Below are 27549 nucleotides of genomic sequence, written 5' to 3'. Positions count from 1 at the left end.
CTCTCATGAAATCTGCTGTCTACTTTTCAAGCTATCTCTTCTCCACCAACTCCAAACCGGGATTTGATCAGATCTGATTGACTATCAACAATTGCTCCGATATTTGACTGTTTTTAACAGTACCTTTTTTTAACTTTGCTAGCTTCAAAAGTCCCACAAAAGGAATGCCTGTTAGCTCAGATGGTTAGAGTGGGGTGCTAATAATGCCAAGGTCATGGGTTCAATCCCCATACTGGCCATTGATTTGAACTTATTAAGTCAATGCAGCTGCAGTGTTTATTTCAAAAAATGATAATTTATTCTGATCACTTTCACATGTGAAGTCTCCAGTCAATCTATCACTCCTGGTCCAGGACAAACTCGGAAATTCTCTAACTTGAATAACAATCCAAAAGTTGTCCAATCATTTACTCTGTCCCAAACTGAACTTGCAAACAAAACGATTATACTTAGCATTTGTACAATTGTCACTTTCTGAACTTGCAAACACTAGTTTCAACTAGGGGATGAACAATGGCACTAGTGAATTGTGAAAGGTGCTTTATTTGTGACCACGTGGCCTAATGGACAAGGCGTCTGACTTCGGATCAGAAGATTGAGGGTTCGAGTCCCTTCGTGGTTTAAATATCTAGCCTCATTCATTGAACTAATCCTTCATGCCAATTTGGTGTCATTCAAAACACCCTCTGTTCCAATAGAAGACCATTTCCTTTTGTGAAAGAAAAGAAAATATTCCAACAACTAGCTCTCATGAAATCTGCTGTCTACTTTTCAAGCTATCTCTTCTCCACCAACTCCAAACCGGGATTTGATCAGATCTGATTGACTATCAACAATTGCTCCGATATTTGACTATTTTTAACAGTACCTTTTTTTAACTTTGCTAGCTTCAAAAGTCCCACAAAAGCAATGCCGGTTAGCTCAGATGGTTAGAGCGGGGTGCTAATAATGCCAAGGTCATGGGTTCAATCTCCATACTAGCCATAGATTTGAACTTATTAAGTCAATACAGCTGCAGTGTTTATTTCAAAAAATGATAATTTATTCTGATCACTTTCACATGTGAAGTCTCCAGTCAATCTATCACTCCTGGTCCAGGACAAACTCTGAAATTGTCTAACTATCCAAAAGTTGTCCAATAATTGACTCTGTCCCAAACTGAACGTGCAAACGAAACGATTATGCTAAGCATTTGTACAATTGTCACTTTCTGAACTTGCAAACACTAGTTTCAACTAGGGGATGAACAATGGCACATGTGAATTGTGAAAGGTGCTTTATTTGTGACCATGTGGCCTAATGGACAAGGCGTCTGACTTCGGATCAGAAGATTGAGGGTTCGAGTCCCTTCGTGGTTTAAATATCTAGCCTCATTCATTGAACTAATCCTTCTTGACAATTTGGTGTCATTTAAAACACCCTCTGGTCCAAAAGAAGACCATTTCCTTATTAGAAAGAAAAGCAAATATTCCAACAACTAGCTCTCATGAAATCTGCTGTCTACTTTTCAAGCTATCTCTTCTCCACCAACTCCAAACCGGGATTTGATCAGATCTGATTGACTATCAACAATTGTTCCGATATTTGACTGTTTTTAACAGTACCTTTTTTTTACTTTGCTCGCTTCAAAAGTTCCACAAAGGAAGGCCGGTTAGCTCAGATGGTTAGAGCGTGGTGCTAATAACGCCAAGGTCATGGGTTCAATCCCCATACTGGCCATTGAATGGAACTTATTAAGTCAATGCAGCTGCAGTGTTTATTTCAAAAAGTGAGAATTGATTCTGATTACTTTCACATGTGAAGTCTCCATTCAATCTTTCACTCCTGGTCCAGGACAAACTCTGAAATGGTCTAACTATCCAAAAGTTGTCCAATAATTTACTCTGTTCCAAACTGAACTTGCAAACAAAACGATTATTCTAAGCATTTGTACAATTGTCACTTTCTGAACTTGCAAACACTAGTTTCAACTAGGGGATGAACAATGGCACTTGTGAATTGTGAAAGGTGCTTTATTTGTTTCCATGTGGCCTAATGGACAAGGCGTCTGACTTCGGATCAGAATATTGAGGGTTCGAGTCCCTTCGTGGTTTAAATATCTAGCCTCATTCATTGAACTAATCCTTCATGCCAATTTGGTGTCATTCAAAACACCCTCTGTTCCAATAGAAGACCATTTCCTTTTGTGAAAGAAAAGAAAATATTCCAACAACTAGCTCTCATGAAATCTGCTGTCTACTTTTCAAGCTATCTCTTCTCCACCAACTCCAAACCGGGATTTGATCAGATCTGATTGACTATCAACAATTGCTCCGATATTTGACTGTTTTTAACAGTACCTTTTTTTAACTTTGCTAGCTTCAAAAGTCCCACAAAAGGAATGCCTGTTAGCTCAGATGGTTAGAGTGGGGTGCTAATAATGCCAAGGTCATGGGTTCAATCCCCATACTGGCCATTGATTTGAACTTATTAAGTCAATGCAGCTGCAGTGTTTATTTCAAAAAATGATAATTTATTCTGATCACTTTCACATGTGAAGTCTCCAGTCAATCTATCACTCCTGGTCCAGGACAAACTCGGAAATTCTCTAACTTGAATAACAATCCAAAAGTTGTCCAATCATTTACTCTGTCCCAAACTGAACTTGCAAACAAAACGATTATACTTAGCATTTGTACAATTGTCACTTTCTGAACTTGCAAACACTAGTTTCAACTAGGGGATGAACAATGGCACTAGTGAATTGTGAAAGGTGCTTTATTTGTGACCACGTGGCCTAATGGACAAGGCGTCTGACTTCGGATCAGAAGATTGAGGGTTCGAGTCCCTTCGTGGTTTAAATATCTAGCCTCATTCATTGAACTAATCCTTCATGCCAATTTGGTGTCATTCAAAACACCCTCTGTTCCAATAGAAGACCATTTCCTTTTGTGAAAGAAAAGAAAATATTCCAACAACTAGCTCTCATGAAATCTGCTGTCTACTTTTCAAGCTATCTCTTCTCCACCAACTCCAAACCGGGATTTGATCAGATCTGATTGACTATCAACAATTGCTCCGATATTTGACTATTTTTAACAGTACCTTTTTTTAACTTTGCTAGCTTCAAAAGTCCCACAAAAGCAATGCCGGTTAGCTCAGATGGTTAGAGCGGGGTGCTAATAATGCCAAGGTCATGGGTTCAATCTCCATACTAGCCATAGATTTGAACTTATTAAGTCAATACAGCTGCAGTGTTTATTTCAAAAAATGATAATTTATTCTGATCACTTTCACATGTGAAGTCTCCAGTCAATCTATCACTCCTGGTCCAGGACAAACTCTGAAATTGTCAAACTATCCAAAAGTTGTCCAATAATTGACTCTGTCCCAAACTGAACTTGCAAACAAAACGATTATGCTAAGCATTTGTACAATTGTCACTTTCTGAACATGCAAACACTAGTTTCAACTAGGGGATGAACAATGGCACTAGTGAATTGTGAAAGGTGCTTTATTTGTGACCATGTAGCCTAATGGACAAGGCGTCTGACTTCAGATCAGAAGGTTGAGGGTTCGAGTCCCTTCGTGGTTTAAATATCTAGCCTCATTCATTGAACTAATCCTTCCTGCCAATTTGGTGTCATTTAAAACACCCTCTGGTCCAAAAGAAGACCATTTCCTTATTAGAAAGAAAAGCAAATATTCCAACAACTAGCTCTCATGAAATCTGCTGTCTACTTTTCAAGCTATCTCTTCTCCACCAACTCCAAACCGGGATTTGATCAGATCTGATTGACTATCAACAATTGTTCCGATATTTGACTGTTTTTAACAGTACCTTTTTTTTTACTTTGCTCGCTTCAAAAGTTCCACAAAGGAAGGCCGGTTAGCTCAGATGGTTAGAGCGTGGTGCTAATAACGCCAAGGTCATGGGTTCAATCCCCATACTGGCCATTGAATGGAACTTCTTAAGTCAATGCAGCTGCAGTGTTTATTTCAAAAAGTGAGAATTGATTCTGATTACTTTCACATGTGAAGTCTCCATTCAATCTTTCACTCCTGGTCCAGGACAAACTCTGAAATGGTCTAACTATCCAAAAGTTGTCCAATAATTTACTCTGTTCCAAACTGAACTTGCAAACAAAACGATTATTCTAAGCATTTGTACAATTGTCACTTTCTGAACTTGCAAACACTAGTTTCAACTAGGGGATGAACAATGGCACTTGTGAATTGTGAAAGGTGCTTTATTTGTTTCCATGTGGCCTAATGGACAAGGCGTCTGACTTCGGATCAGAATATTCAGGGTTCGAGTCCCTTCGTGGTTTAAATATCTAGCCTCATTCCTTGAACTAATCCTTCCTGCCAATTTGGTGTCATTCAAAACACCCTCTGTTCCAATAGAAGACCATTTCCTTTTGTGAAAGAAAAGCAAATATTCCAACAACTAGCTCTCATGAAATCTGCTGTCTACTTTTCAAGCTATCTCTTCTCCACCAACTCCAAACCGGGATTTGATCAGATCTGATTGACTATCAACAATTGCTCCGATATTTGACTATTTTTAACAGTACCTTTTTTTTACTTTGCTAGCTTCAAAAGTCCCACAAAAGGAATGCCGGTTAGCTCAGATGGTTAGAGCGGGGTGCTAATAATGCCAAGGTCATGGGTTCAATCCCCATACTGGCCATTGATTTGAACTTATTAAGTCAATGCAGCTACAGTGTTTATTTCAAAAAATGATAATTTATTCTGATCACTTTCACATGTGAAGTCTCCAGTCAATCTATCACTCCTGGTCCAGGACAAACTCTGAAATTCTCTAACTTGAATAACAATCCAAAATTTGTCCAATCATTTACTCTGTCCCAAACTGAGCTTGCAAACAAAACGATTATACGAAGCATTTGTACAATTGTCACTTTCTGAACTTGCAAACACTAGTTTCAACTAGGGGATGAACAATGGCACTAGTGAATTGTGAAAGGTGCTTTAATTGTGACCATGTGGCCTAATGGACAAGGCGTCTGACTTCGGATCAGAAGATTGAGGGTTCCAGTCCCTTCGTGGTTTAAATATCTAGCCTCATTCATTGAACTGATCCTTCATGCCAATTTGGTGTCATTCAAAACACCCTCTGTTCCAATAGAAGACCATTTCCTTTTGTGAAAGAAAAGCAAATATTCCAACAACTAGCTCTCATGAAATCTGCTGTCTACTTTTCAAGCTATCTCTTCTCCACCAACTCCAAACCGGGATTTGATCAGATCTGATTGACTATCAACAATTGCTCCGATATTTGACTATTTTTAACAGTACCTTTTTTTAACTTTGCTAGCTTCAAAAGTCCCACAAAAGGAATGCCGGTTAGCTCAGATGGTTAGAGCGGGGTGCTAATAATGCCAAGGTCATGGGTTCAATCTCCATACTGGCCATTGATTTCAACTTATTAAGTCAATGCAGCTGCAGTGTTTATTTCAAAAAATGATAATTTATTCTGATCACTTTCACATGTGAAGTCTCCAGTCAATCTATCACTCCTGGTCCAGGACAAACTCTGAAATTGTCTAACTATCCAAAAGTTGTCCAATAATTGACTCTGTCCCAAACTAAACGTGCAAACAAAACGATTATGCTAAGCATATGTACAATTGTCACTTTCTGAACTTGCAAACACTAGTTTCAACTAGGGGATGAACAATGGCACATGTGAACTATGAAAGGTGCTTTAATTGTGACCATGTGGCCTAATGGACAAGGCGTCTGACTTCGGATCAGAAGATTGAGGGTTCGAGTCCCTTCGTGGTTTAAATATCTAGCCTCATTCATTGAACTAATCCTTCATGCCAATTTGGTGTCATTCAAAACACCCTCTGTTCCAATAGAAGACCATTTCCTTTTGTGAAAGAAAAGCAAATATTCCAACAACTAGCTCTCATGAAATCTGCTGTCTACTTTTCAAGCTATCTCTTCTCCACCAACTCCAAACCGGGATTTGATCAGATCTGATTGACTATCAACAATTGCTCCGATATTTGACTGTTTTTAACAGTACCTTTTTTTAACTTTGCTCGCTTCAAAAGTTCCACAAAGGAAGGCCTCTTAGCTCAGATGGTCAGAGCGTGGTGCTAATAACGCCAAGGTCATGGGTTCAATCCCCATACTGGCCATTGAATGGAACTTATTAAGTCAATGCAGCTGCAGTGTTTATTTCAAAAAGTGAGAATTGATTCTGATTACTTTCACATGTGAAGTCTCCAGTCAATCTATCACTCCTGGTCCAGGACAAACTCTGAAATTGTCTAACTTGAATAACTATCCAAAAGTTGTCCAATCATTTACTCTGTCCCAAACTGAACTTGCAAACAAAACGATTATACTAAGCATTTGTACAATTGTCACTTTCTGAACTTGCAAACACTAGTTTCAACTAGGGGATGAACAATGGCACTAGTGAATTGTGAAAGGTGCTTTATTTGTGACCACGTGGCCTAATGGACAAGGCGTCTGACTTCGGATCGGAAGATTGAGGGTTGGAGTCCCTTCGTGGTTTAAATATCTAGCCTCCTTCATTGAACTAATCCTTCATGCCAATTTGGTGTCATTCAAAACACCCTCTGTTCCAATAGAAGACCATTTCCTTTTGTGAAAGAAAAGCAAATATTCCACCAACTAGCTCTCATGAAATCTGCTGTCTACTTTTCAAGCTATCTCTTCTCCACCAACTCCAAACCGGGATTTGATCAGATCTGATTGACTATCAACAATTGCTCCGATATTTGACTATTTTTAACAGTACCTTTTTTAAACTTTGCTAGCTTCAAAAGTCCCACAAAAGGAATGCTGGTTAGCTCAGATGGTTAGAGCGGGTTGCTAATAATGCCACGGTCATGGGTTCAATCTCCATACTGGCCATTGATTTGAACTTATTAAGTCAATGCAGCTGCAGTGTTTGTTTCAAAAAATGATAATTTATTCTGATCACTTTCACATGTGAAGTCTCCAGTCAATCTATCACTCCTGGTCCAGGACAAACTCTGAAATTGTCTAACTATCCAAAAGTTGTCCAATAATTGACTCTGTCCCAAACTGAACTTGCAAACAAAACGATTATGCTAAGCATTTATACAATTGTCACTTTCTGAACTTGCAAACACTAGTTTCAACTAGGGGATGAACAATGGCACATGTGAATTGTGAAAGGTCTTTTATTTGTGACCATGTGGCCTAATGGACAAGGCGTCTGACTTCGGTTCAGAAGAATGAGGGTTCGAGTCCCTTCGTGGTTTAAATATCTAGCCTCATTCATTGAACTAATCCTTCCTGCCAATTTGGTGTCATTTAAAACACCCTCTGGTCCAAAAGAAGACCATTTCCTTATTAGAAAGAAAAGCAAATATTCCAACAACTAGCTCTCATGAAATCTGCTGTCTACTTTTCAAGCTATCTCTTCTCCACCAACTCCAAACCGGGATTTGATCAGATCTGATTGACTATCAACAATTGTTCCGATATTTGACTGTTTTTAACAGTACCTTTTTTTTACTTTGCTCGCTTCAAAAGTTCCACAAAGGAAGGCCGGTTAGCTCAGATGGTTAGAGCGTGGTGCTAATAACGCCAAGGTCATGGGTTCAATCCCCATACTGGCCATTGAATGGAACTTATTAAGTCAATGCAGCTGCAGTGTTTATTTCAAAAAGTGATAATTGATTCTGATTACTTTCACATGTGAAGTCTCCATTCAATCTTTCACTCCTGGTCCAGGACAAACTCTGAAATGGTCTAACTATCCAAAAGTTGTCCAATAATTTACTCTGTTCCAAACTGAACTTGCAAACAAAACGATTATTCTAAGCATTTGTACAATTGTAACTTTCTGAACTTGCAAACACTAGTTTCAACTAGGGGATGAACAATGGCACTTGTGAATTGTGAAAGGTGCTATATTTGTTTCCATGTGGCCTAATGGACAAGGCGTCTGACTTCGGATCAGAATATTGAGGGTTCGAGTCCCTTCGTGGTTTAAATATCTAGCCTCATTCATTGAACTAATCCTTCATGCCAATTTGGTGTCATTCAAAACACCCTCTGTTCCAATAGAAGACCCTTTCAATTGGGGAAAGTAAAAGCAAATATTCCAACAACTAGCTCTCATGAAATCTGCTGTCTACTTTTCAAGCTATCTCTTCTCCACCAACTCCAAACCGGGATTTGATCAGATCTGATTGACTATCAACAATTGCTCCGATATTTGACTGTTTTTAACAGTACCTTTTTTTAACATTGCTAGCTTCAAAAGTCCAACAAAAGGAATGCCGGTTAGCTCAGATGGTTAGAGCGTGATGCTAATAATGCCAAGGTCATGGGTTCAATTCCCATACTGGCCATTGATTTGAACTTATTTAGTCAATGCAGCTGCAGTGTTTATTTCAAAAAGTGATAATTTATTCTGATCACTTTCACATGTGAAGTCTCCAGTCAATCTATCACTCCTGGTCCAGGACAAACTCTGAAATTGTCTAACTTGAATAACTATCCAAAAGTTGTCCAATCATTGACTCTGTCCCAAACTGAGCTTGCAAACAAAACGATTATACTAAGCATTTGTACAATTGTCACTTTCTGAACTTGCAAACACTAGTTTCAACTAGGGGATGAACAGAGGCACATGTGAACTATGAAAGGTGCTTTAATTGTGACCATGAGGCCTAATGGACAAGGCGTCTGACTTCGGATCAGAAGATTGAGGGTTCGAGTCCCTTCGTGGTTTAAATATCTAGCCTCATTCATTGAACTAATCCTTCCTGCCAATTTGGTGTCATTCAAAACACCCTCTGTTCCAATAGAAGACCATTTCCTTTTGTGAAAGAAAAGCAAATATTCCAACAACTAGCTCTCATGAAATCTGCTGTCTACTTTTCAAGCTATCTCTTCTCCACCAACTCCAAACCTGGATTTGATCAGATCTGATTGACTATCAACAATTGCTCCGATATTTGACTATTTTTAACAGTACCTTTTTTTAACTTTGCTAGCTTCAAAAGTCCCAAAAAAGCAATGCCGGTTAGCTCAGATGGTTAGAGCGGGGTGCTAATAATGCCAAGGTCATGGGTTCAATCTCCATACTGGCCATTGATTTGAACTTATTAAGTCAATGCAGCTGCAGTGTTTATTTCAAAAAATGATAATTTATTCTGATCACTTTCACATGTGAAGTCTCCAGTCAATCTATCACTCCTGGTCCAGGACAAACTCTGAAATTGTCTAACTATCCAAAAGTTGTCCAATAATTTACTCTGTCCCAAACTGAACTTGCAAACAAAACGATTATGCTAAGCATTTGTACAATTGTCACTTTCTGAACATGCAAAAACTAGTTTCAACTAGTGGATGAACAATGGCACTTGTGAATTGTGAAAGGTGCTTTATTTGTGACCATGTGGCCTAATGGACAAGGCGTCTGACTTCGGATCAGAAGATTGAGGGTTCGAGTCCCTTCGTGGTTTAAATATCTAGCCTCATTCATTGAACTAATCCTTCCTGCCAATTTGGTGTCATTCAAAACACCCTCTGTTCCAATAGAAGACCATTTCCTTTTGTGAAAGAAAAGCAAATATTCCAACAACTAGCTCTCATGAAATCTGCTGTCTACTTTTCAAGCTATCTCTTCTCCACCAACTCCAAACCGGGATTTGATCAGATCTGATTGACTATCAACAATTGCTCCAATATTTGACTATTTTTAACAGTACCTTTTTTTAACTTTGCTAGCTTCTAAAGGTCCCACAAAAGGAATGCCGGTTAGCTCAGATGGTTAGAGCCGGGTGCTAATAATGCCAAGGTCATGGGTTCAATCCCCATACTGGCCATTGATTTGAACTTATTAAGTCAATGCAGCTGCAGTGTTTATTTCAAAAAATGATAATTTATTCTGATCACTTTCACATGTGAAGTCTCCAGTCAATCTATCACTCCTGGTCCAGGACAAAGTCTGAAATTGTCTAACTTTCCAAAAGTTGTCCAATAATTGACTCTGTCCCAAACTGAACTTGCAAACAAAACGATTATACTTAGCATTTGTACAATTGTCACTTTCTGAACTTGCAAACACGAGTTTCAACTAGGGGATGAACAATGGCACTAGTGAATTGTGAAAGGTGCTTTATTTGTGACCACGTGGCCTAATGGATAAGGCGTCTGACTTCGGATCAGAAGATTGAGGGTTCGAGTCCCTTCGTGGTTTAAATATCTAGCCTCATTCATTGAACTAATCCTTCATGCCAATTTGGTGTCATTCAAAACACCCTCTGTTCCAATAGAAGACCATTTCCTTTTGTGAAAGAAAAGAAAATATTCCAACAACTAGCTCTCATGAAATCTGCTGTCTACTTTTCAAGCTATCTCTTCTCCACCAACTCCAAACCGGGATTTGATCAGATCTGATTGACTATCAACAATTGCTCCGATATTTGACTATTTTTAACAGTACCTTTTTTTAACTTTGCTAGCTTCAAAAGTCCCACAAAAGCAATGCCGGTTAGCTCAGATGGTTAGAGCGGGGTGCTAATAATGCCAAGGTCATGGGTTCAATCTCCATACTAGCCATTGATTTGAACTTATTAAGTCAATACAGCTGCAGTGTTTATTTCAAAAAATGATAATTTATTCTGATCACTTTCACATGTGAAGTCTCCAGTCAATCTATCACTCCTGGTCCAGGACAAACTCTGAAATTGTCTAACTTGAATAACTATCCAAAAGTTGTCCAATCATTTACTCTGTCCCAAACTGAGCTTGCAAACAAAACGATTATACTAAGCATTTCTACAATTGTCACTTTCTGAACTTGCAAACACTAGTTTCAACTAGGGGATGAACAATGGCACTAGTGAATTGTGAAAGGTGGTTTATTTGTGACCACGTGGCCTAATGGACAAGGCGTCTGACTTCGGATCAGAAGATTGAGGGTTCGAGTCCCTTCGTGGTTTAAATATCTAGCCTCATTCATTGAACTAATCCTTCATGCCAATTTGGTGTCATTCAAAACACCCTCTGTTCCAATAGAAGACCATTTCCTTTTGTGAAAGAAAAGCAAATATTCCAACAACTAGCTCTCATGAAATCTGCTGTCTACTTTTCAAGCTATCTCTTCTCCACCAACTCCAAACCGGGATTTGATCAGATCTGATTGACTATCAACAATTGCTCCGATATTTGACTATTTTTTAACAGTACCTTTTTTTAACTTTGATAGCTTCAAAAGTCCCACAAAAGGAATGCCGGTTAGCTCAGATGGTTAGAGCGGGGTGCTAATAATGCCAAGGTCATGGGTTCAATCTCCATACTAGCCATTGATTTGAACTTATTAAGTCAATGCAGCTGCAGTGTTTATTTCAAAAAATGATAATTTATTCTGATCACTTTCACATGTGAAGTCTCCAGTCAATCTATCACTCCTGGTCCAGGACAAACTCTGAAATTGTCTAACTATCCAAAAGTTGTCCAATAATTTACTCTGTCCCAAACTGAAGTTGCAAACAAAATGATTATGCTAAGCATTTGTACAATTGTCACTTTCTGAACTTGCAAACACTAGTTTCAACTAGGGGATGAACAATGGCACATGTGAATTGTGAAAGGTGCTTTATTTGTGACCATGTGGCCTAATGGACAAGGCGTCTGACTTCGGATCAGAAGATTGAGGGTTCGAGTCCCTTCGTGGTTTAAATATCTAGCCTCATTCATTGAACTAATCCTTCCTGCCAATTTGGTGTCATTTAAAACACCCTCTGGTCCAAAAGAAGACCATTTCCTTTTTAGAAAGAAAAGAAAATATTCCAACAACTAGCTCTCATGAAATCTGCTGTCTACTTTTCAAGCTATCTCTTCTCCACCAACTCCAAACCGGGATTTGATCAGATCTGATTGACTATCAACAATTGTTCCGATATTTGACTGTTTTTAACAGTACCTTTTTTTTACTTTGCTCGCTTCAAAAGTTCCACAAAGGAAGGCCGGTTAGCTCAGATGGTTAGAGGGTGGTGCTAATGACGCCAAGGTCATGGGTTCAATCCCCATACTGGCCATTGAATGGAACTTATTAAGTCAATGCAGCTGCAGTGTTTACTTCAAAAAGTGAGAATTGATTCTGATTACTTTCACATGTGAAGTCTCCATTCAATCTTTCACTCCTGGTCCAGGACAAACTCTGAAATGGTCTAACTATCCAAAAGTTGTCCAGTAATTTACTCTGTTCCAAACTGAACTTGCAAACAAAACGATTATTCTAGGCATTTGTACAATTGTCACTTTCTGAACTTGCAAACACTAGTTTCAACTAGGGGATGAACAATGGCACTTGTGAATTGTGAAAGGTGCTTTATTTGTTTCCAAGTGGCCTAATGGACAAGGCGTCTGACCTTGGATCAGAAGATTGAGTGTTCAAGTCCCTTCGTGGTTTAAATATCTAGCCTCATTCATTGAACTAATCCTTCCTGCCAATTTGGTATCATTCAAAACACCCTCTGTTCCAATAGAAGACCATTTCCTTTTGTGAAAGAAAAGCAAATATTCCAACAACTAGCTCTCATGAAATCTGCTGTCTACTTTTCAAGCTATCTCTTCTCCACCAACTCCAAACCAGGATTTGATCAGATCTGATTGACTATCAACAATTGCTCCGATATTTGACTGTTTTTAACAGTACCTTTTTTTAACTTTGCTAGCTTCAAAAGTCCAACAAAAGGAATGCCGGTTAGCTCAGATGGTTAGAGCCTGGTGCTAATAATGCCAAGGTCATGGGTTCAATCCCCATACTGGCAATTGAATGGAACTTATTAAGTCAATGCAGCTGCAGTTTTTATTTCAAAAAGTGAGAATTGATTCTGATTATTTTCACATGTGAAGTCTCCAGTCAATCTATCACTCCTGGTCCAGGACAAACTCTGAAATTGTCTAACTTGAATAGCAATCCAAAAGTTGTCCAATAATTTACTCTGTCCCAAACTGAACTTGCAAACAAAACGATTATACTAAGCATTTGTACGATTGTAACTTTCTGAACTTGCAAACACTAGTTTCAACTAGGGGATGAACAATGGCACTAGTGAATTGTGAAAGGTGCTTTATTTGTGACCAGGTGGCCTAATGGACAAGGCGTCTGACTTCGGATCAGAAGATTAAGGGTTCGAGTCCCTTCGTGGTTTAAATATCTAGCCTCATTCATTGAACTAATCCTTCCTGCCAATTTGGTGTCATTCAAAACACCCTCTGGTCCAAAAGAAGACCATTTACTTTTGTGAAAGAAAAGCAAATATTCCAAAAACTAGCTCTCATGAAATCTGCTGTCTACTTTTCAAGCTATCTCTTCTCCACCAACTCCAAACCGGGATTAGATCAGATCTGACTGACTATCAACAATTGCTCCGATATTTGACTGTTCTTGACAGTACCTTTTTTTTTTTTACTTTGCTCGCTTCAAAAGTTCCACAAAGGAAGGCCGGTTAGCTCAGATGGTTAGAGCGTGGTGCTAATAACGCCAAGGTCATGTGTTCAATCCCCATACTGGCAATTGAATGGAACTTATTAAGTCAATGCAGCTGCAGTTTTTATTTCAAAAAGTGAGAATTGATTCTGATTACTTTCACATGTGAAGTCTCCAGTCAATCTATCACTCCTGGTCCAGGACAAACTCTGAAATTGTCTAACTTGAATAGCAATCCAAAAGTTGTCCAATCATTTACTCTGTCCCAAACTGAACTTAAAAACAAAACGATTATACTAAGCATTTGTACAATTGTAACTTTCTGAATTTGCAAACACTAGTTTCAACTAGGGGATGAACAATGGCACTAGTGAATTGTGAAAGGTGCTTTATTTGTGACCAGGTGGCCTAATGGACAAGGCGTCTGACTTCGGATCAGAAGATTAAGGGTTCGAGTCCCTTCGTGGTTTAAATATCTAGCCTCATTCATTGAACTAATCCTTCCTGCCAATTTGGTGTAATTCAAAACACCCTCTGGTCCAATCGAAGACCATTTCCTTTTGTGAAAGAAAAGCAAATATTCCCACAACTAGCTCTCATGAAATCTGCTGTCTACTTTTCAAGCTATCTCTTCTCCACCAATTCCAAACCGGGATTTGATCAGATCTGATTGACTATCAACAATTGCTCCGATATTTGACTGTTTTTAACAGTACCTTTTTTAAACTTTGCTCGCTTCAAAAGTCCCACAAAGGAAGGCCGGTTAGCTCAGATGTTTAGAGCTTGGTGCTAATAATGCCAAGGTCATGGGTTCAATCCCCATACTGGCCATTGAATTGAACGTATTAAGTCAATGCAGCTGCAGTGTTTATTTCAAAAAATGATAATTTATTCTGATCACTTTCACATGTGAAGTCTCCAGTCAATCTATCACTCCTGGTCCAGGACAAACTCTGAAATTGTCTAACTTGAATAACAATCCAAAAGTTGTCCAATCATTTACTCTGTCCCAAACTGAACTTTCAAACAAAACGATTATACTAAGCATTTGTACAATTGTCACTTTCTGAACTTGCAAACACTAGTTTCAACTAGGGGACTAACAATGGCACTTGTGAATTGTGAAAGGTGCTTTATTTGTGACCACGTGGCCTAATGGACAAGGCGTCTGACTTCGGATCAGAAGATTGAGGGTTCGAGTCCCTTCGTGGTTTAAATATCTAGCCTCATTCATTGAACTAATCCTTCCTGCCAATTTGGTGTCATTCAAAACACCCTCTGGTCCAAAAGAAGACCATTTACTTTTGTGAAAGAAAAGCAAATATTCCAACAACTAGCTCTCATGAAATCTGCTGTCTACTTTTCAAGCTATCTCTTCTCCACCAACTCCAAACCGGGATTTGATCAGATCTGATTGACTATCAACAATTGCTCCGATATTTGACTGTTTTCAACAGTACCTTTTTTTTTACTTTGCTCACTTCAAAAGTTCCACAAAGGAAGGCCGGTTAGCTCAGATGGTTAGAGCGTGGTGCTAATAACGCCAATGTCATGGGTTTAATCCCCATACTGGCCATTGAATGGAACTTATTAAGTCAATGCAGCTCCAGTGTTTATTTCAAAAAGTGAGAATTGATTCTGATTACTTTCACACGTGAAGTCTCCAGTCAATCTATCACTCCTGGTCCAGGACAAACTCTGAAATGGTCTAACTATCCAAAAGTTGTCCAATAATTTACTCTGTCCCAAACTGAACTTGCAAACAAAACGATTATGCTAAGCATTTGTACAATTGTCACTTTCTGAACTTGCAAACACTAGTTTCAACTAGGGGATGAACAATGGCACATTTGAATTGTGAAAGGTGCTTTATTTGTGACCATGTGGCCTAATGGACAAGGCGTCTGACTTCGGATCAGAAGATTGAGGGTTCGAGTCCCTTCGTTGTTTAAATATCTAGCCTCATTCATTGAACTAATCCTTCCTGCCAATTTGGTGTCATTCAAAACACCCTCTGGTCCAAAAGAAGACCATTTCCTTATTAGAAAGAAAAGCAAATATTCCAACAACTAGCTCTCATGAAATCTGCTGTCTACTTTTCAAGCTATCTCTTCTCCACCAACTCCAAACCGGGATTAGATCAGATCTGACTGACTATCAACAATTGCTCCGATATTTGACTGTTCTTGACAGTACCTTTTTTTTTTTTACTTTGCTCACTTCAAAAGTTCCACAAAGGAAGGCCGGTTAGCTCAGATGGTTAGAGCGTGGTGCTAATAACGCCAAGGTCATGGGTTCAATCCCCATACTGGCCATTGAATGGAACTTATTAAGTCAATGCAGCTTCAGTTTTTATTTCAAAAAGTGAGGATTGATTCGGATTACTTTCACATGTGAAGTCTTCAGTCAATCTATCACTCCTGGTCCAGGACAAACTCTGAAATGGTCTAAGTTGAATAACAATCCAAAAGTTGTCCAATCATTTACTCTGTCCCAAACTGAACTTGCAAACAAAACGATTATACTAAGCATTTGTACAATTGTCACTTTCTGAACTTGCAAACACTAGTTTCAACTAGGGGATGAACAATGGCACTAGTGAATTGTGAAAGGTGCTTTATTTGTGACCACGTGGCCTAATGGACAAGGCGTCTGACTTCAGATCAGAAGATTGAGGTTTCGAGTCCCTTCGTGGTTTAAATATCTAGCCTCATTCATTGAACTAATCCTTCATGCCAATTTGGTGTCATTCAAAACACCCTCTGTTCCAATAGAAGACCATTTCCTTTTGTGAAAGAAAAGCAAATATTCCAACAACTAGCTCTCATGAAATCTGCTGTCTACTTTTCAAGCTATCTCTTCTCCACCAACTCCAAACCGGGATTTGATCAGATCTGATTGACTATCAACAATTGCTCCGATATTTGACTATTTTTGACAGTACCTTTTTTTAACTTTGCTAGCTTCAAAAGTCCCACAAAAGAATGCCGGTTAGCTCAAATGGTTAGAGCGGGGTGCTAATAATGCCAAGGTCATGGGTTCAATCTCCATACTGGCCATTGATTTGAACTTATTAAGTCAATGCAGCTGCAGTGTTTATTTCAAAAAATGATAATTTATTCTGATCACTTTCACATGTGAAGTCTCCAGTCAATCTATCACTCCTGGTCCAGAACAAACTCTGAAATTGTCTAACTATCCAAAAGTTGTCCAATAATTTACTCTGTCCCAAACTGAACTTGCAAACAAAACGATTATGCTAAGCATTTGTACAATTGTCACTTTCTGAACTTGCAAACACTAGTTTCAACTAGGGAATGAACAATGGCACATGTGAATTGTGAAAGGTGCTTTATTTGTGACCATGTGGCCTAATGGACAAGGCGTCTGACTTCGGATCAGAAGATCGAGGGTTCGAGTCCCTTCGTGGTTTAAATATCTAGCCTCATTCATTGAACTAATCCTTCCTGCCAATTTGGTGTCATTTAAAACACCCTCTGGTCCAAAAGAAGACCATTTCCTTATTAGAAAGAAAAGCAAATATTCCAACAACTAGCTCTCATGACATCTGCTGTCTACTTTTCAAGCTATCTCTTCTCCACCAACTCCAAACCGGGATTTGTTCAGATCTGATTGACTATCAACAATTGTTCCGATATTTGACTGTTTTTAACAGTACCTTTTTTTTACTTTGCTCGCTTCAAAAGTTCCACAAAAGAAGGCCGGTTAGCTCAGATGGTTAGAGCGTGGTGCTAATAACGCCAAGGTCATGGATTCAATCCCCATACTGGCCATTGAATGGAACTTATTAAGTCAATGCAGCTGCAGTGTTTACTTCAAAAAGTGATAATTGATTCTGATTACTTTCACATGTGAAGTCTCCAGTCAATCTATCACTCCTGGTCCAGGACAAACTCTGAAATGGTCTAACTTGAATAACTATCCAAAAGTTGTCCAATCATTTACTCTGTCCCAAACTGAACTTGCAAACAAAACGATTAAACTAAGCATTTGTACAATTGTCACTTTCTGAACTTGCAAACACTTGTTTCAACTAGGGGATGAACAATGGCACTTGTGAATTGTGAAAGGTGCTTTATTTGTGACCATGTGAATTAATGGACAAGGCGTCTGAGTTCGGATCAGAAGATTGAGGGTTCGAGTCCCTTCGTGGTTTAAATATGTAGCCTCATTCATTGAACTAATCCTTCCTGCCAATTTGGTGTCATTCAAAACACCCTCTGTTCCAATAGAAGACCATTTCCTTTTGTGAAAGAAAAGCAAATATTCCAACAACTAGCTCTCATGAAATCTGCTGTCTACTTTTCAAGCTATCTCTTCTCCACCAACTCCAAACCGGGATTTGATCAGATCTGATTGACTATCAACAATTGCTCCGATATTTGACTGTTTTTAACAGTAGCTTTTTTAAACTTTGCTAGCTTCAAAAGTCCAACAAAAGGAATGCTGGTTAGCTCAGATGGTTAGAGCGTGGTGCTAATAATGCCAAAGTCATGGGTTCAATCCCCATACTGGCCATTGATTTGAACTTATTAAGTCAATGCAGCTGCAGTGTTTATTTCAAAAAGTGATAATTTATTCTGATCACTTTCACATGTGAAGTCTCCAGTCAATCTATCACTCCTGGTCCAGGACACACTCTGAAATTGTCTAACTTGAATAACTATCCAAAAGTTGTCCAATCATTTACTCTGTCCCAAACTGAGCTTGTAAACAAAACGATTATACTAAGCATTTGTACAATTGTCACTTTCTGAAATTGCAAACACTAGTTTCAACTAGGGGATGAACAATGGCACATGTGAACTATGAAAGGTGCTTTATTTGTGACCATGTGGCCTAATGGACAAGGCGTCTGACTTCGGATCAGAAGATTGAGGGTTCGAGTCCCTTCGTGGTTTAAATATCTAGCTTCATTCATTGAACTAATCCTTCCTGCCAATTTGGTGTCATTCAAAACACCCTCTGTTCCAATAGAAGACCATTTCCTTTTGTGAAAGAAAAGCAAATATTCCAACAACTAGCTCTCATGAAATCTGCTGTCTACTTTTCAAGCTATCTCTTCTCCACCAACTCCAAACCGGGATTTGATCAGATCTGATTGACTATCAACAATTGCTCCGATATTTGACTATTTTTAACAGTACCTTTTTTTAACTTTGCTAGCTTCAAAAGTCCCACAAAAGGAATGCCGGTTAGCTCAGATGGTTAGAGTGGGGTGCTAATAATGCCAAGGTCATGGGTTCAATCCCCATACTGGCCATTGATTTGAACTTATTAAGTCAATGCAGCTGCAGTGTTTATTTCAAAAAATGATAATTTATTCTGATCACTTTCACATGTGAAGTCTCCAGTCAATATATCACTCCTGGTCCAGGACAAACTCTGAAATTGTCTAACTTGAATAACAATCCAAAAGTTGTCCAATCATTTACTCTGTCCCAAACTGAACTTGCAAACAAAACGATTATGCTAAGCATTTGTACAATTGTCACTTTCTGAACTTGCAAACACTAGTTTCAACTAGGGGATGAACAATGGCACATGTGAATTGTGAAAGGTGCTTTATTTGTGACCATGTGGCCTAATGGACAAGGCGTCTGACTTCGGATCAGAAGATTGAGGGTTCGAGTCCCTTCGTGCTTTAAATATCTAGCCTCATTCATTGAACTAATCCTTCCTGCCAATTTGGTGTCATTTAAAACACCCTCTGGTCCAAAAGAAGACCATTTCCTTATTAGAAAGAAAAGCAAATATTCCAACAACTAGCTCTCATGAAATCTGCTGTCTACTTTTCAAGCTATCTCTTCTCCACCAACTCCAAACCGGGATTTGATCAGATCTGATTGACTATCAACAATTGTTCCGATATTTGTCTGTTTTTAACAGTACCTTTTTTTTACTTTGCTCGCTTCAAAAGTTCCACAAAGGAAGGCCGGTTAGCTCAGATGGTTAGAGCGTGGTGCTAATAACGCCAAGGTCATGGGTTCAATCCCCATACTGTCCATTGAATGGAACTTATTAAGTCAATGCAGCTGCAGTGTTTATTTCAAAAAGTGAGAATTGATTGTGATTACTTTCACATGTGAAGTCTCCATTCAATCTTTCACTCCTGGTCCAGGACAAACTCTGAAATTGTCTAACTTGAATAACTATCCAAAAGTTGTCCAATCATTTACTCTGTCCCAAACTGAGCTTGCAAACAAAACGATTATACTAAGCATTTGTACAATTGTCACTTTCTGAACTTGCAAACACTAGTTTCAACTAGGGGATGAACAATGGCACATGTGAACTATGAAAGGTGCTTTAATTGTGACCATGTGGCCTAATGGACAAGGCGTCTGACTTCGGATCAGAAGATTGAGGGTTCGAGTCCCTTCGTGGTTTAAATATCTAGCCTCATTCATTGAACTAATCCTTCATGCCAATTTGGTGTCATTCAAAACACCCTCTGTTCCAATAGAAGACCATTTCCTTTTGTGAAAGAAAAGCAAATATTCCAACAACTAGCTCTCATGAAATCTGCTGTCTACTTTTCAAGCTATCTCTTCTCCACCAACTCCAAACCGGGATTTGATCAGATCTGATTGACTATCAACAATTGCTCCGATATTTGACTGTTTTCAACAGTACTTTTTTTTTACTTTGCTCACTTCAAAAGTTCCACAAAGGAAGGCCGGTTAGCTCAGATGATAAGAGCGTGGTGCTAATAACGCCAAGGTCATGGGTTCAATCCCCATACTGGCCATTGAATGGAACTTATTAAGTCAATGCAGCTGCAGTGTTTATTTCAAAAAGTGATAATTTATTCTGATCACTTTCACATGTGAAGTCTCCAGTCAATCTATCACTCCTGGTCCAGGACAAACTCTGAAATTGTCTAACTTGAATAACAATCCAAAAGTTGTCCAATCATTTACTCTGTCCCAAACTGAACTTGCAAACAAAACGATTATACTAAGCATTTGTACAATTGTCACTTTGTGAACTTGCAAACACTAGTTTCAACTAGGGGATGAACAATGGCACTTTTGAATTGTGAAAGGTGCTTTATTTGTGACCATGTGGCCTAATGGACAAGGCGTCTGACATCGGATCAGAAGATTGAGGGTTCGAGTCCCTTCGTGGTAGGCCCAAGCTGTTTTTTTACATGCATTTTTTATTTCTCTTTGCTATTTGGGCTTATTGGACCCTAATTAGAATAAAAACTAAGAATCATCTTTTGATATGATGTACTTTTAGAGAAAAATGATGTCCACATATGTGGATTCTTGGTCCGAATTTCCATAAAACCCAATTAAGTCACCATTGAGTAATAGAATGAAAAACTCTTTATTTCCACCTTGAACACAGCAGTGTTTTTCCTGATTGCTTTTGCATGTATTAATAACACATACACACATATTTTTGAACATGTTTTGAATATCAGAGTAAAAACAACATGGAAACATTGCACTTTTGCCCCTTTGGACAGTTAAAACTAAAGCATGGATAATTTGAAAAGCTGCAACAGTGCAAACAGTAATTGCAGGATGACATTGTATGCCTGTAACAAAATATAAAACATTCAAATCATTTTTTTAATTGTCACGTTACGTACACGGTAAGTACAACAAATGACGGAACGTCATAGTGAAAAAATAAATAAATAAATGTTGCCCCTTTTTGACAGTCACAGTATGGCTCATGTGAAATGTTGCATTCGTAATGTAAAAAATAGGATATGTGAAAGGGTGGGAACATTGAGGACAGAAGGACCCGGCCTGCTTACGGAGGCCCAGGGGTCACCTGATGACCTTCACAGAATCTCTGCCATCACACTGCCATCACCTATGTGTGAAAGGCTAAGTAACAATTGCGTTCGGTTTGCATGCACAAGAACACTTTGCAGGTCACACAGCGCACTCGGGTTCTTCCAGTGCAGCCTGGTTGTCTGCAGCGCATGGCATTCTTCAGGCCCATCATCTCTGGGAGGTGGGCATTAGCCCTCCTGCGGACCGAGACATGGGGCACCTCTGTCACATGACGTTTTACCCCTTGTTGTGCATCTTCTTCCTCTGATTGTTCCGATAGGTCAGCATCTGCACCGTGATGCTGGGCCAGGAGGATCTTTGCCACTTCCATATGGAACTCAAGGAACTGGATGGGTTTTGTCTTTGGTCCAGCACATATTGCATGGTCTTTGCGGTAGAGTAGCCAGCTGTTGGCTAAAGCCAGATCCGTGAAGTGCATGACCATCCGCATTGTCCACTTCTTAGTACGGGTGCTCATGCGATAGTAACTGATCATTCTATCGATCAAGTCAACTCCACCCATCTTGGTATTGTACTCACGGACAATGCTTGGTCGCGAAACAGTGACATATTGTTTCAACCTCTTGTCCCAGCGCTGGCAGGTGTCCTCAGGCTGTGTACCATGAACAACAGACATCAGCAATACTGGCTTGTTGTCATACCACTTCACTACACACAGTTTTCCATCTTCAGCGGACACTTCTGATGAGGTACCTCTTCCTGCGCTTTTCATGGCTTTGTCACTGGGTAACTTGTCGTTCGCTCCAGCGAGTCGGTTCTTCATTATTGTACCAGTTATGTACAGCTCCTTCTCCATCATTTGTTGCGCACCTTTGATGGTGGTGAAGAACCGGTCACAATACACTTTTGTGCCGCGTTTCAGGGTTTGACAAAGACGCTCGATGACTAAGCTTCCCAAGCCCAGGCCCTCGGGTTCTTCGACCTTCTTGATTTCGTCCTCACCACAGTACAGAAACTGCACTCGTCAAAGTCCTCAATGACCTCCTCACCTCTGCTGACACTGGTTCCCTCAATATTCTCATCCTCCTCGACCTGAGTGCAGCCTTCGATACCGTGAGCCACAACATCCTGCTCACCCGACTCAGGGACATTGGTATTGAAGGTATTGCACTCAGATGGCTCCAGTCCTACCTCACTGAACGATCCCACTTCATCTCCCTCCCCAACCACTCCTCTGCCACAGCTTCAGTCACCCAAGGTGTTCCTCAAGGATCAGTACTTGGACCCCTCCTCTTCATCATTTACATCCTGCCCCTCGGTCAGATACTCCGCCACTTCAACCTGGACTTCCACTGCTATGCTGATGACACTCAGATCTACCTCAGTACCAAATCCCTCCATAACCCACCCCTTACCCACATCGATTCCTGTCTGACAGCTATTAAAACTTGGATGCAACATAACCTCCTCAAACTGAACAGCAACAAAACAGAACTCCTCCTAATTGGCTCCAAATCCACCCTCAGCAAGGTCACTAACATAACACTCACCATCGATGGCACCATTGTTTCCCCCTCCAATCAGGCACGCAACCTTGGCGTAATCTTTGACCCCACCCTCTCCCTCGAACCTCACATCCGCCAAACAGTCAAAACCTCATTTTTCCACCTCCGCAATATTGCAAAAATCCTACCCTCTCTCACCCGCCCCGCAGCCGAACGACTAATCCATGCCTTCATTTCCTCCCGCCTTGACTACTGCAACTCACTTCTTTACGGCATCAGCACTACATCCCTCAACAGACTCCAACGGGTTCAAAATGCAGCTGCACGTCTCCTCACACATACCAAATCATGGCATCACATCAGCCCAGTCCTCAAAGAGCTCCACTGGCTTCCTGTCTCCCATCGCATCAATTACAAAATGATGGTCCTCACCGACAAAGCACTCCACCATTTGGCCCCCCCTTATCTCACAAACCTTCTCACTCCTTATCAACCCCCACGGTCCCTCAGATCCACCGCAGCCGGACTCCTATCCATTCCCACATCCACACTCTGCAGCTTTGGGGACAGAGCCTTCTCAGTGGCAGCTCCTAGGCTCTGGAATTCCCTCCCCCAAGATCTCCGTGACTCTGAGTCCCTCACAGTCTTTCAGTCCCGCCTCAAAACACATCTTTTCAACTCTGCCTACCCATAAGCCCCCCTCCTCTCAATCAATTTCCTCTTGACTGCCTTTTTATTTATTTTACTATACTTACTTGTTTGCCTGTCCTTGTTTGTCTACCCTCCCTCATATTGTAAAGCGTCTTTGAGTCGTGAAAAGCGCTATATAAATAAAATGCATTATTATTATTATTATTATTATTATTATTATTCTCGATCAGTGATTGTGTACCTTGATAGAGCTCAAAGTCAAGCACAATGCCATCTGCTGTAGCACACACAAAGTTCTTAATGCCAACTGGGTTGGGCTTCATTGGCAGATATTGTCTGTACGGACAGGCTCCCGTGAAGGGTATCATTTGCTCATCAATAGATGTGCAATCAGGTCGATTCAGAGACTTGCAGCCTCGCAGAATCCGCAAAAGGCCCCACCTTCCAGAATTTGTCAGACATCTTCAGATCTTCAGGCACATCATCATCAATTACCACTTTTATTGCTCCCCTCAGTTTGAAGAATCTGGCACGCGTGAATCTGTCAGTGATGGCAGTGATTTTAAAGGCTTTGGACCAATACATCCTAATGGTTGGGTATCGGATGCAGGACATTAAAATACAGGCACCAAAAAAGTGGTAGACCTCATCGACTGACATGTTGAGTGGGTCCCCACTCCTAGACAGTGACATGGCATTAGAACATTCTGAAATCAGTGTCATCAGATCTCTATCGATGTACTGGTCAAAATACTCTAGTGGGGTCCAGCCATGTCTGTCCAGATCGCTTTCGTCCTGATGCTGATACTCCGCAAGGTTTGGCGTCAATGGAGTAGCCTTCCAGCGTATTCCACGTCCTGCACAACCAGAATCAGAATAAAATAGTATTTAGTATGTATAGTATTTATTGCAGTAAGTTACATTTTATCTATGTAAGCAAAAAAACTTGAATCTGTGTGGACGTTTACATGAAATTTGAAGATTTACCCTCAAGGCATGCTAAAATAATAACAATTACCTTGTTTGGACTCTCCCTTTTTATTTTTTTTGGTTTGGCTTGGTCCTGGTGTTGGCTCCTCAGAGTCATCTTCTGCACGATCAGTCTCAATCGGTACAGTTCGACATCGACGTCTGGGAGTGTGGGATGAACCTGTCCCTGTACTCTCTGTCCCTGTCAATGTAAATAAGCATTCTGCCTCCAATCCTTCACGTAGCCCTGAGGCCCTAACTACATAACATAAACACAAATCTACTGGGTCTTGACTAACCATTATCTGCACCACGGCGACGTTTATGTCCTCTGCTGTGCTCTGTGGGCTCAGGAATGGGGTCCTCATTGTCACTACTGTCACCCTCATCCTCACTGCTGCTTTGCTCCTGTGGTGATGGTTGGTAATTTGTATCCAGGATGGGATCATCATTGTCAGATAGGTCTAAATCTGAGTTGTCTTCATCAATCAAGCCAAGTAGCTGCATAGCTTGGTGTAAAGAAAAACGCTCTGGAAATAAAAACAATGGATTTCAATGGTACTGTACAACGTTTTAATCCAACTAATTTATGTATGTATATATGTATTTAGTGATTGAATTGTTATGTATTACATTTAGACAATGTACAGCCTTTTAGCTGCACCAGATATACTTGTTTTCTCATTTTACATGTGTGCATGTTTACTAGTATATTAGCTGTTTCGACGAGCTTCAGTCCATAAGTACACAAACGTGTACTTCATGTTTAGCGACATCTTACGTTCTTATTTTTACACTTTTTTTTCCAAATTTGCTTGTCATGACAAATATCCAACGCTTATATAAATATCTAAATAAGAATAAGCCATGAAATAAGACTTCTTACCTGATCGATGTTTGTGTCTGGAGTGGCCACTTGAATCATCCCTCGTATTTGCAGCCATCTTGAATTTTTACCATTGTATGTTATACTCTTCTGACACCACCAGATGGCAGTATAAGTGTCCACATATGTGGCTATAAGACCCCAATTCAGCAGTGTACACCATTGTGGACATAAGAGCTACAAAAGTGCTGTCCACGCATGTGACCACTAAGCCTTAAGAGGTTAAATATCTAGCCTCATTCATTGAACTAATTCTTCCTGCCAATTTGGTGTCATTCAAAACACCCTCTGGTCCAAAAGAAGACCATTTACTTTTGTGAAAGAAAAGCAAATATTCCAACAACTAGCTCTCATGAAATCTGCTGTCTACTTTTCAAGCTATCTCTTCTCCACCAACTCCAAACCGGGATTTGATCAGATCTGATTGACTATCAATAATTGCTCCGATATTTGACTGTTTTCAACAGTACTTTTTTTTTACTTTGCTCACTTCAAAAGTTCCACAAAGGAAGGCCGGTTAGCTCAGATGGTAAGAGTGTGGTGCTAATAATGCCAAGGTCATGGGTTCAATCCCCATACTGGCCATTGAATGGAACTTATTAAGTCAATGCAGCTGCAGTTTTTAATCAAAAAGTGATAATTTATTCTGATCACTTTCACATGTGAAGTCTCCAGTCAATCTATCACTCCTGGTCCAGGACAAACTCTGAAATGGTCTAACTTGAATAACTATCCAAAAGTTGTCCAATCATTTACTCTGTCCCAAACTGAGCTTGCAAACAAAACGATTATACTAAGCATTTCTACAATTGTCACTTTCTGAACTTGCAAACACTAGTTTCAACTAGGGGATGAACAATGGCACTAGTGAATTGTGAAAGGTGCTTTATTTGTGACCACGTGGCCTAATCGACAAGGCGTCTGACTTCGGATCAGAAGATTGAGGGTTCGAGTCCCTTCGTGGTTTAAATATCTAGCCTCATTCATTGAACTAATCCTTCATGCCAATTTGGTGTCATTCAAAACACCCTCTGTTCCAATAGAAGACCATTTCCTTTTGTGAAAGAAAAGCAAATATTCCAACAACTAGCTCTCATGAAATCTGCTGTCTACTTTTCAAGCTATCTCTTCTCCACCAACTCCAAACCGGGATTTGATCAGATCTGATTGACTATCAACAATTGCTCCGATATTTGACTATTTTTAACAGTACCTTTTTTTAACTTTGCTAGCTTCAAAAGTCCCACAAAAGGAATGCCGGTTAGCTCAGATGGTTAGAGCGGGGTGCTAATAATGCCAAGGTCATGGGTTCAATCTCCATACTAGCCATTGATTTGAACTTATTAAGTCAATGCAGCTGCAGTGTTTATTTCAAAAAATGATAATTTATTCTGATCACTTTCACATGTGAAGTCTCCAGTCAATCTATCACTCCTGGTCCAGGACAAACTCTGAAATTGTCTAACTATCCAAAAGTTGTCCAATAATTTACTCTGTCCCAAACTGAACTTGCAAACAAAATGATTATGCTAAGCATTTTTACAATTGTCACTTTCTGAACTTGCAAACACTAGTTTCAACTAGGGGATGAACAATGGCACATGTGAATTGTGAAAGGTGCTTTATTTGTGACCATGTGGCCTAATGGACAAGGCGTCTGACTTCGGATCAGAAGATTGAGGGTTCGAGTCCCTTCGTGGTTTAAATATCTAGCCTCATTCATTGAACTAATCCTTCCTGCCAATTTGGTGTCATTTAAAACACCCTCTGGTCCAAAAGAAGACCATTTCCTTATTAGAAAGAAAAGCAAATATTCCAACAACTAGCTCTCATGAAATCTGCTGTCTACTTTTCAAGCTATCTCTTCTCCACCAACTCCAAACCGGGATTTGATCAGATCTGATTGACTATCAACAATTGCTCCGATATTTGTCTGTTTTTAACAGTACCTTTTTTTTACTTTGCTCGCTTCAAAAGTTCCACAAAGGAAGGCCGGTTAGCTCAGATGGTTAGAGCGTGGTGCTAATAACGCCAAGGTCATGGGTTCAATCCCCATACTGGCCATTGAATGGAACTTATTAAGTCAATGCAGCTGCAGTGTTTACTTCAAAAAGTGAGAATTGATTCTGATTACTTTCACATGTGAAGTCTCCATTCAATCTTTCACTCCTGGTCCAGGACAAACTCTGAAATGGTCTAACTATCCAAAAGTTGTCCAGTAATTTACTCTGTTCCAAACTGAACTTGCAAACAAAACGATTATTCTAAGCATTTGTACAATTGTCACTTTCTGAA

The 27549-nt window shown here is 39.8% G+C and overlaps 1 protein-coding gene across 1 annotated transcript; it reads right to left on the bottom strand.

Annotated features, from left to right (window-relative positions):
* Positions 1 to 23635: 23635 nt before the first annotated feature.
* LOC307013752 (uncharacterized protein) lies at positions 23636 to 25470 on the bottom strand. The gene is made up of 4 exons (XM_079641298.1): positions 25255 to 25470; positions 24668 to 24898; positions 24418 to 24570; positions 23636 to 24256 (listed from the first exon to the last, which is right to left on the bottom strand). The coding sequence occupies exons 1-4, from the start codon at positions 25310 to 25312 to the stop codon at positions 23790 to 23792; spliced, it is 909 nt and encodes a 302-aa protein (XP_079497424.1). The 5' UTR covers positions 25313 to 25470; the 3' UTR covers positions 23636 to 23789.
* Positions 25471 to 27549: the final 2079 nt, after the last annotated feature.

This window comes from Notothenia rossii, assembly GCF_949606895.1.
Source record: "Notothenia rossii genome assembly, chromosome: 7".
Lineage (NCBI taxonomy): Eukaryota > Metazoa > Chordata > Actinopteri > Perciformes > Nototheniidae > Notothenia > Notothenia rossii.
Note: the sequence above shows the minus strand (reverse complement) of the source record. Positions and strands in the feature narration are given on the sequence as shown.

Coding starts and splice junctions, on each gene's coding strand:
- LOC307013752 (XM_079641298.1), bottom strand. CDS start 25,312: ATGGCTGCAAATACGAGGGATGATTCAAGTGGCCACTCCAGACACAAA. Junction 24,571..24,667: donor TCGCCGTGGTGCAGATAATG/GTTAGTCAAGAC, acceptor TTACATTGACAG/GGACAGAGAGTACAGGGACA. Junction 24,257..24,417: donor AAAGGGAGAGTCCAAACAAG/GTAATTGTTATT, acceptor CTGGTTGTGCAG/GACGTGGAATACGCTGGAAG.